A 10,091-nucleotide genomic window follows, 5' to 3' on the forward strand; every position below is an offset into this window, starting at 1 on the left:
GTGGGCAAAAATGTTTCCTTGATAATCTTGTATGTTGTGTCATATTGTAACCTTATGTATGAACTCTACATTGCAATATATATAGTAGTGCACACTGTGAACAATTAAGTGACCTCATAAAAATACATTTGCTTTATTTGGTCATCTTTGTACATATGGACATAAAGAGGCAAGCTTTTAAAAAAACAAACAAACTGAAATTAGGTCTGTTAAAACAATGCTATGGGTATATCCACAGGATAGTAAAGTACAAGTATTGCCCACTACACTATAATTTCTGATACACCCATATTTTATTCCACTTGTACATCAGGAAATTGAGGCAAGCGTGACAAACCATAAACAAAGTCATATCTCATTTGCCACTGCCTGCAAATCTCAGTAACTTACAAATTTAAAACTAAGCATCTATATTTCGAGTAAAGCATATATTATATATGCTTTTGTACAATTCTGTACAAGAGGCTGAGCTGTTCATGTGCACTGTTTTAAACAGTTTCTTCAGGAGCCTTCACTGTCTGGCTGCAGAGGTTGTTACTGCAGATGTGCGACTGCCACACAATAGTCCTGGGGTCAGGAATGGTTGGTGGAGTTTGCATGTCCTCCATATTTATGTACTATGACTATTATGAAAACAGAGAATATATGTGCAGTATTTCAATAGTACTTCTTTATACAACAGTTCTAATCTAATCTGCATTTTATTCTGAGAACCTAAAATGAATACTACATTAATGCACAACATACGGTATGTTCAAAACTATTAGCAACATAATGGAGCCTAAAACATACAACAATGTGGGCTTTGCAGTAAAGAATTACTTGTAACACTGTACACTAAAATATATTTAGTATACATTACAGATTGTACATGGTATCACTTACTATACAGATATACAGTATGTACAAGTTTATTATATCCTGCACCGAATGGTTTCTTTAAATGAAACCATAAAAAGAAATATAAAACTTTGTGCTCCCTGGTACATGGGGATTCATATTTACAAAATATTTTGAGACAGGGATGAGTTGCTTGTCTTGAACGGCTGGTGTGGACGCCAATCATGTGCAGCTCTGACCTTTTAGCACACTGAACAGGTCTTGGATCCTGAACCTCCACCACTAGGGTTGTTTGCAGAAGCTGGTGGCCAAAGGATGGGGGATCAGGGGGAGAAAAATCAATACATTTGGCTTAACCTTTTTTATGTTGTGGCTAGTGTTGCTTTCGTCAACGAAAATTATGACTAAATATCGTCGTCAACGAACCTTTATCGCGTGACGAAAACGAGACGAGAGGCAACGAAAATGCTGGTCATGTGATGATGACTATAATTAAATATATAATGCAATATTGTTCACGATAAAAAAACAAGACAAAATGTTATAACGTTATTTTGTCTCGTTTAGTCGTGTTGTTATTATTATTTTGCAGTATTTCTGTTTCCTGTGTCTCGCTTCAGGGGCCGCATCAGACGCGTCGCACTGCGCAGACGCAGGCAACATCACTTCCTTAACCACCACTCGCGGCATTATTTAGAAGATGACAACAAACAAAGTTAAGTCTGACACAGAGAACGGGATAGATGGCCGGCCAACCGGGGTTCGTCATTGGGAGAAAAAGAAGAAACGACATTTGGAAAAACTTTAATTACATAGAAGTGGAAAAGAAAACGGAATTTGTTGTGGAAAAAGATGGGGAGAAATGTGGCCACAAAATCACACAAAATGTGTATTGGATGTACTCTTGAGTCTATAAGGTAACAATAATATAATAAGATAACCTTGTTTGAAATGGGTTTGACTAAAAGAAACGTTTGGTTTCATCTATACTACTAGGTACTTATACTCTATAGACTGGGGTAAATAGAATTGCATTACTAAAAAGAGACTAAAATGCAATTTTCATTGACTAAAACTAGACTAAAATGTCATCAGTTTTCGTCGACTAAAACTAGACTAAAAAGAGTATGAATTGACTAAAACTAATAAAAACTAAAATGACAGCTTCACACAAAGACTAGACTAAAACTAAAAGGAAAACAGGCCGCCAAAAACAACTATAGTTGTGGCTAACATCTGGTTCAAACCAATAGTAAGCATGTTTTAGGTTCAGTGTTCCTTTGGGTGTCGGTACTTCCTTCACTGCCATACTTTGAAAACACTATCAGGTGATGCAAAATGGCACGGCCCATTTGAAATGAGTGTAAAACAGGGTAGACAGCATTAGTTCTAGTACATTTTATAGTTGTGTGAACCACTGCACCTTTTCTGGCCATGGCAGCCTTCTGCTCCTCTATGGCTCTGAGTTTAGCTTCATACTCTTCTTTTTTAGCGTTCCACTCCTTCCTGTTATTTATGATGCCATCCAGCATGGGCTGGGTTTGTGGGTGAAAACGAGAGAATTCCTGAGCAGAGGAGACAAATTTTTAAAAAGTTCAATGGTTTTTCATATAAAACAGTTTAGGTGAGGTAGTATTATTCACACTTGTCAGTGCTCCAGTGAAAATAAATGAGAATTACATATATGATCTATAGGCCCTTATGTTTTCAGACGTGCCTTGTACAAAATCGCACAATAGTAAGTAACAATATTATAATGGATCCAGAAATCCATACAAACATACTAAATAAATTACTACTGTTAGGTAAAGAGATAAAAGGAACAGTTTAAAGATTACAAAGATTACCTTGTAGACAAATGTGCAGACAAAGTCAATGATTACCTTGTAGACAAATGTGCAGACAAAGTCAATGAAACCACACTGTAGCTTTGGAAGCTCTGCTGCCTTGGTCCTGTCCATCATGGGCTGGTGAGCCAGACAGAAACTGTTTGTAGTACTCAAAAACACCACATCAGTTCAGGACATCAGTGACAACTGCCGCTTAAATGATTGGGATCAGTATGGCTTAATGCTTCTGGCGTTATATTAGTATGTTTCTACATCAATGCAACTTTAAATTATCAATGAGCCAGGAAGAAATTATACCCCATTACTGAGAAGTTTACAGTCTATCAGATGAATTTTATGTTAATATTGCTGTTTTCAGAAGCTTAATGAGTTCAGTGCCTGAGATTTTAGAATCTCTGAAATCAGGGCTTGATCAACAATTGATATTTGTGTATTTGGTTGAAGATAACAGATGATGCCACCAAGGACTCATACACTAAACAATTCAACTCACAATGGGCTGCTGTTCCAGCACTGTCCTCTCAAGGTCACCCTGCTCCCAAAACTCTGCTGCTACAGACAAGGCAACCTAACAGATCAACACAAACAAACACACAAAGTCATCTTTAGACAAGCGGCTCACAAACACTCAGTGAAATTTATTACAACACTTTCTGCTTCTCACCTTGCTCTGTACCTCCCAAGGCTTGGTGATAGCAGACAAGTCGCATGCCGTCATCATCATAGCCCTGAAATGGAAAAGGTGCAGAGGATTAGAGAAAAGTCAAGAAACAGAGAACAGCATGTGCTTGTTGTACTCACATGACGATCTCTTTTCTGGTTGTCTCTAAAGACATGAAGTCGACCCACTTCTTTTCATCCTCATATGTTTTTGAAAGGTCCACAATCTTCTGGAACATGGTTCTTTTCCTAACAAGGTATGAGGAGCAGAACTATTTTGCTAGTGTATTTTTATTGTACAGACATAAGAGACTGAGCAAAATGAGGGAATGTATAAGTCGGTATAGAATGAACCAGTGCGAAGCTGTTCTTACTTGAAATAGAGAGCCAGGTCAGTGGCGATGATGGCAATGTCTGTGAGATGAATGACGTGGTCCATCTGTCGTCTGTTAAGGTTCTGGTAGATATTCAGTGACTGCAGATGAGATAAAATATATGTTGTGACTGGAGGATGTGACAAGGAGGACATTTCAGTAAGGTATGAGTTAGGTTTCGTTATTCTTTCATTCATAGCTTCTTTCTCACCTCATCAGCCAAGAGAAACTTTCCAAACTCTAGATGGTGGCGTTCCAAAATGGAGGAGCCATGGAGCTTGGCCAAAGGGTTACCTGATCTGATGTTGTGAATAAAAATGCTCAGAAATCAGTTGGATTAAACATGAGATTAAATTGGTAACCCTGTTTCTTCCAGACATGCACTGCACATATATATCTCAGTTAAATAAAATTTATTTGCAAAGACATCACAGTGGATTTTATTGACCTGAAAAAACTTAGAAAAAATCAACTGGACTAGATTTCTAGGTCGAAGACGTTTCACCTCTCATCCAAGAGGCTTCATCAGTTCTGATGCCTCTTGGATCAGAGTTTTTTCAGCTTACTATGACCTGGATGACTGAGAATCTGCACAGACAGTGGATTTTATTGTTGTCAAAACTGCATTATAAATAGATATCCATGCATCTGAAATGCTTGAGATGAAATCTGAAAAGCTTTGAAAGTGAACCTAACATTACTGATCTGATGACATTGATGCATGGATGCACTGCACCATGAATGCAGACATTGTTGAAGCAATCTTTTAATAGCCTCCTTCCATCCATCATCTATACCGCTTATCCTGAAGAGGGTTGCTTAAGGACTAGAACCAATCCCAGCTGACTATGGGCAAGAAGTGGGGTACAACCTGGACAGGTCACCAGTCTATCACACTGAGATATCCACACATATCCACACTCCTACGGGCAATTTAGAGTCCCCAATCAACCTAAGCAGCATGTCTTTAGCTGGGGCTCAAACCCGGAACCTTCTTGCTGTGAGGCGACAGAGCTAACCACTGTGTCACCATGCCACCCTCTTTTAACAGCATTTCCACAGAAAAATGATGCAACTTTGACTAAAAACCAGGCATTGTGTTCACTTCAAATGATCTCAAGCAAGTGTCAAATCTTGGTAAACTGATTATCATGCTGTACCAAAATTAACATAAGATATTGAAGATCTGAAAACTCTACATACATATACATTAGATAGAAGATGAAACATGGGCAATTATCGCATTTTTATAGCACTAAGACAAATACTGCAAGACTGCATTCAGATACTGTGTGATTGTTGTACAATCTCTGAATGCGGTTTTCCTTAAGTCACCATATTCTTTCAGTTTAGGTTGGACTTTTTTTTTACTACTAAGAAATAAAAATGTTCCCAGCAGCACTTACTTGACTTGATACAAGTTGTTTGTCCCTCTGTGATCAATATCATGGAGGAATCCTGCAGTTATCATGGCCATTACTTCCAAGTCAGTGTAGTATCTCTTTAGCATTCCCGTCTGAGCACACAAAGACACACAGTGTTCCAAAAATACACAAATTCATAACATGGTAGAGTGAACCAATGACCAAAATGTTACTGTCTTGTGTTTTTCAGACTTTTGAACATTTAAATAACTTGTACTGTGAATGGAGGCTGAAACAGCACACAAAAGAATACCGTTAATAGTGTAAACATAGTCTGTCCAACATTGAAGCCATGACGCCAGTTGTGGTACGTGATTCTCCTGTAACCTTTACTGACTGAACACATGAAACGGACCAGCACCTGAAAGGAGAGGAGACGAGGCTCAGTTAGTCACATACACTATGGACAGGGAGCTTGTGAAATCAAGATATAACCTGTTGCCCATAATTTGAAGATACAATGCTTATATGTGTGTGTTATTTCTGTGTCTACATCACCTCTTGAGGGACCTGGAACTTTTTGACCACCCCGACTTCATAGTACATCTGGATCCCGCACTTCACCAGCTCCATCTCTGTGCAGTTGAAATCTGAAAAGTGAAACTCGTAGATCTCAAACTTCTTAATCAGTGGAGGTAGGTCTTTTTTCTGGGAAAGAAATAAACAGAACAAAAGCAGTAAGATAAAACAAATTAGATAGTACTCCGTAATTAATACCACTGGCAGACACATGGAAGTGACAGATTATTTTCTTGTTTATAGAGTATCACACTCACAAATGCTTGACCAACTCAAATCTTCCATATACTTCTTAGGAGACCAATTAAATGGAAAGATGCTATGTTACAGTGTTGTGTTACCAGGATAACTAGGAGCTCATCCTCTTCACACTCTCTGGGTTCGCAGCCATAGACCTCTCTGGTGTTCTGGGAAAGGTGAGAAAACACTTGGGGTTGCATGTTTTAACAGTAAAGTGAACATGATACTGAACAGAATGTGTGTAACATTAAACTTTTAGATGCCGGATCAATTCTGGTGCCTAAGGATTAGCATAGTTTGAAATGAAACTAAAGTCTCTTCATCCTGTCATGAAAAATTATAAACATGATAGATAAAGGACAAGACAGAAAGTATTTTGTGTACAGTGGAATTTTGGATAAAGGTTGATAAAATCTAAAGCTATGAAGTACTGACCAGAATATTCTGTATCTCATCATCCTGACATTTGACATGGTAAAGCACCATGTCCTGGGCAATGTCTTTCCGATTCTCGAGCTTATTCATTTTGTCATATGTGTCCGTATTCAAAGCTGACCAACCCAGGAACTGGGTCAGAGCCTGAGAAAGTGGGAAACCAGAAGCAGAGGATCAGGATCGGCACATTATGTTCTGTATGTACAGTACTGTAATATCAGGAGAGGGTGGTATTGTGAGGTGTGCTCTTTTATTTGAGAAGAACAGTATACAGACAAATATAGGTGATGTTCTTCACTTTGTTCAGCTTGTTTTTTTTGCAGTTATACCACAATGGAATGCATCACAGGGACTATAGTATATACTGTATATATAGTATATCAATTTAGGTTACATGCTGTAAAAAAAGCACTTCATCATATGTCAGAATTCTTTATAGGAGCGATTAATATTACCTCCATGAGCTGCTCATCCTGATCGTCAAAAGGCTTTCCATCTTTTCTGTTGTAAAAAGTGGCCACACCAACTATCTCCTCTTTTTTGTTGACGATCGGCAGTGAAAGAACATTTTTTACAGTCCAACCGCTGTTGTCAAGTGGCTCAGTCTGCAACATTGGAACAAGTGAAAATGTGATGCTGTGTGAACCTCTGTGTAATCCCTTGATTTTTTTGTAAAGTCATCTCTTTTCCCTTCAGCTGTGTTTGAGTCTCTAACCTGAAACCGGAACATCTCATCAGCAGCTGCATCCATGATGTTACAAATCTAAGAAGCATAAAAAGAACAGACTGGTCAAGGAGAAAGATGTGCAAATGGTTTAATTTGGTCTTATCAGATTCAACAGTGTGTTGTAGAGTATAAAAGGTAACTCACAAAACCACTCTCAGCAACGTAAGTAGGCAGGCCACTACTCAAGGCCCAGTGATCAGCGGGTGGGTTGCTGTGTGATGAATTGGTGAAGACAAGTAAAATTTGTTATCGTTTGCTTTTATGCCAAATAAAAACTTTACATACTTTTTCTTTCAATTAGTTCTGCATATTAAATAACTAAGGCTGAATCACTGGTACTTTGTTGTCGTATTAATTCACTACCGTGCAACAAATAACTAATCAGACAAAGGAAAACTTCAAAACACTTACGGAATGACTTTGATATCTTCTTTCCCGTGTAATATATAATCAATCACTTTGTAAAAATTTACCTCCTGGAGGAAAAAACATAAGATTAGAGTTAAAACAGTTCTATAAAAAACACCAAGGGAAAAATCAAGAATGCAGATACAGTACCTACTGTATTACCAAGCAGAGTATATATGATAATATTAAAGCTACAGTATGCAACTTAAGGTAGCATAGCATGAAACTCCAAATCCAAATCAATCCACTCTGCTCCAACCAGCGCTCCCTCTCCCCACTCCACTGTTCTCTGCTACAATCTGTTACACTCCACCACGCTCTGCCCAGCTCTTCAGATATTTGTGAAATTACAAGAAATGAGAATGCACTTAAACTTACTGATCAAGCAGAAATAGTTAAAAATCTGATTGATTAGAGAGATCAATCCCACTCAAAAACTAACATCTCTGTACTGTTGCAGTGCTGTTCAAAGAGTCTGGATTACAGGAGGCTTCGACAGCACCTTTCCACAGTAAGGCAGGTTTTGGAGAATATTTCTACAGTTGCATATTGTAGCTTTAAGTAAACCAGTTAAACGAACGTACCCTGCCATCAGGAGTTACAGGGCCAGAGTACGGCGGTTGCTCTCCCATCAACACTGGCCAGACGTCAAAGAACTCCTGGAAAGAGAAAATAAAGTTGGAAAGTCCATTGCAATAAATGCAAAATGTGGGTTATCACAGGCAAAAACAGAGCAAGATGCAATACCTTCTCCTTTGTCATGTCTAGTAAACCAACAGAGTAGCGGTCACAGTTTAGGTAGGCTCGGACCGTATACAAGGCTTTGTGAAACTGTCGCTCAATGTCTGTGAGTTCTTCAAAGACTTTGTTGGCAGACCACAGCAACAACTAGGAAACACACAGTCAGCGTTTGGTACCAAATAAGTAGACTGGAAAGCCAAATGTTGAGACCACTATGCACAGGTTAATGTTGTTTACCTGTCCTTTACGTGTCTCACAGTTGTGGAGGTAACTCAGGTAGTAGATCTTCAAGTTCAAAGTGGCAATTTTTAGATACTTTAAAAAAAGCTAAGTAGATAAACAAGAGAAAAAAATAGCAACTTAAAGACATGATATGACATAATATCACAACAAACCTTCTCATACTTCTTGTACATTATGACATCTGATCATGATGTGGTGGTGTGTGATCATATACAGTAGGATACTGTACTACCTGCACAAAAACAACGGCATTGTGTGCTTTGGGTCGCTCAAGTTTTGTGCACACTACAGAAAAGTAAGGGAGCTGTTTATCACCTGTCTTTTACAGTTCTTATCACAATATGATATACTATTAATATCACCAAAGCACCACAATAAGAATCTAACTGGCAGAAATAGTTTCAAGTATGTTGAGGTCTGTGTACCTCACACTGCTCTGCTCTGAGTTTATGTGTGCTTTGAATGTGTGTGTGCGCTTTGTGCATCTGTGTTTAAGTGGTTGGGACTCACATCTTCATCCTCAGCAGTGAAATGTGGTCCTGAGGTCTTGTTCAGAGCCATGATCACTGCCACCATGTCTTTACCATTGAGAATGGGCATAGCCAAAATGTTCCTGGTCTTATAATCTGTGAGTTCGTCGACAAATGAGCTGAAGTACTGGTTCTGAAAGACAGGATGAGTCTTTTTAGTGCACATATATCTGTAAACACACTGGTGCACACAGATATTTTATAATTGTTACATGTCAGTACTGTTACTGTGCACATAAAAACCTGAATTTACATATTTGAAATGTTTGTTTTAGGCCTCTAAAGTACAATATACTTGGAGAGAAAGAATTACCAGACGTAACTTTTTCAAGATTTACAATTACATTGATCAACCAACTGGTTCATGAAACTACAATAAACGGCCACAATATATGTTTAGCTGGGTATCTTTGAAAACCTGATATTAATGCCCTCTCTATTAAAATTTTTATAATATGGTGTTGTATGGCTGCACTGCACTGAGTTAATGTGAAGTGGTTTTGATCTGTTTTAGATTCTTGCTGACTGAATGCCAGAGACACCTAATCCACAGCTAGAGCAGAGGCGGATGGGATCAGGAAATAAATGGATTAGGTCTGACAAGGGGATTTACACCCTCACTTGGTCAAGGATAGGTACTGTACACGTCACCAATTCTTCTTTTACACGTCTACACCCAACAGGTGTTGAAATGTAAACATATTTTTCATAAAAAGCATGAAAGCATACCATAGCCACACGTTGTATCATTGTAAGCATTTAGTTAAGTCAAAAATGTTTTCAGCCACTCTCCCATCGGCCACCACGATCCTTTAGAAACACACTACTTTTAATGAATTTTGATTATTATTTGAAAGTTGATACAAAAATAAAATCACTGACTTTTTAAAATTTCCCCAAACTGAACCAGATATTTTCAAATGGTGCTGATATTGTTACACAAAACTGTACCTACATTTACCACCGCAGGGTGCGTAGGAAGGCTGCTTCCATCCTCAAAGATCCCACCTACCCCCAGCACGGACTGTTCGCCTCCCTGCCCTCTGGCCAGAGGTTCAGAAGTGTGAAATGCAGGACCACTAGACTGAAAAACTCTTTCC

At 38.5% G+C, this 10,091-nt stretch overlaps 1 protein-coding gene across 1 annotated transcript in view; it reads right to left on the minus strand.

The window, feature by feature from the left end:
• Window positions 1-264: 264 nt before the first annotated feature.
• pde6b (phosphodiesterase 6B, cGMP-specific, rod, beta) overlaps window positions 265-10,091 on the minus strand; it is an 11,393-nt gene continuing 1,566 nt past the window's right edge. The window contains exons 3-23 of the mRNA XM_020606002.1: window positions 8,972-9,124; window positions 8,456-8,545; window positions 8,225-8,365; window positions 8,062-8,136; window positions 7,481-7,545; window positions 7,214-7,280; window positions 7,058-7,105; window positions 6,798-6,947; window positions 6,343-6,486; window positions 6,009-6,074; window positions 5,647-5,796; window positions 5,402-5,509; window positions 5,131-5,240; window positions 3,936-4,023; window positions 3,725-3,825; window positions 3,492-3,599; window positions 3,355-3,418; window positions 3,184-3,258; window positions 2,724-2,807; window positions 2,264-2,405; window positions 265-1,141 (exon numbers count right to left, since the gene is read on the minus strand). Coding sequence (XP_020461658.1) covers window positions 1,083-1,141; window positions 2,264-2,405; window positions 2,724-2,807; window positions 3,184-3,258; window positions 3,355-3,418; window positions 3,492-3,599; window positions 3,725-3,825; window positions 3,936-4,023; window positions 5,131-5,240; window positions 5,402-5,509; window positions 5,647-5,796; window positions 6,009-6,074; window positions 6,343-6,486; window positions 6,798-6,947; window positions 7,058-7,105; window positions 7,214-7,280; window positions 7,481-7,545; window positions 8,062-8,136; window positions 8,225-8,365; window positions 8,456-8,545; window positions 8,972-9,124 — 2,088 coding nt within the window. The 3' untranslated portion in view covers window positions 265-1,082. The remainder of the gene's footprint in view (window positions 1,142-2,263; window positions 2,406-2,723; window positions 2,808-3,183; window positions 3,259-3,354; window positions 3,419-3,491; window positions 3,600-3,724; window positions 3,826-3,935; window positions 4,024-5,130; window positions 5,241-5,401; window positions 5,510-5,646; window positions 5,797-6,008; window positions 6,075-6,342; window positions 6,487-6,797; window positions 6,948-7,057; window positions 7,106-7,213; window positions 7,281-7,480; window positions 7,546-8,061; window positions 8,137-8,224; window positions 8,366-8,455; window positions 8,546-8,971; window positions 9,125-10,091) is intronic.

Source organism: Monopterus albus, unplaced genomic scaffold (assembly GCF_001952655.1).
Source record: "Monopterus albus unplaced genomic scaffold, M_albus_1.0 scaffold75.1, whole genome shotgun sequence".
Lineage (NCBI taxonomy): Eukaryota > Metazoa > Chordata > Actinopteri > Synbranchiformes > Synbranchidae > Monopterus > Monopterus albus.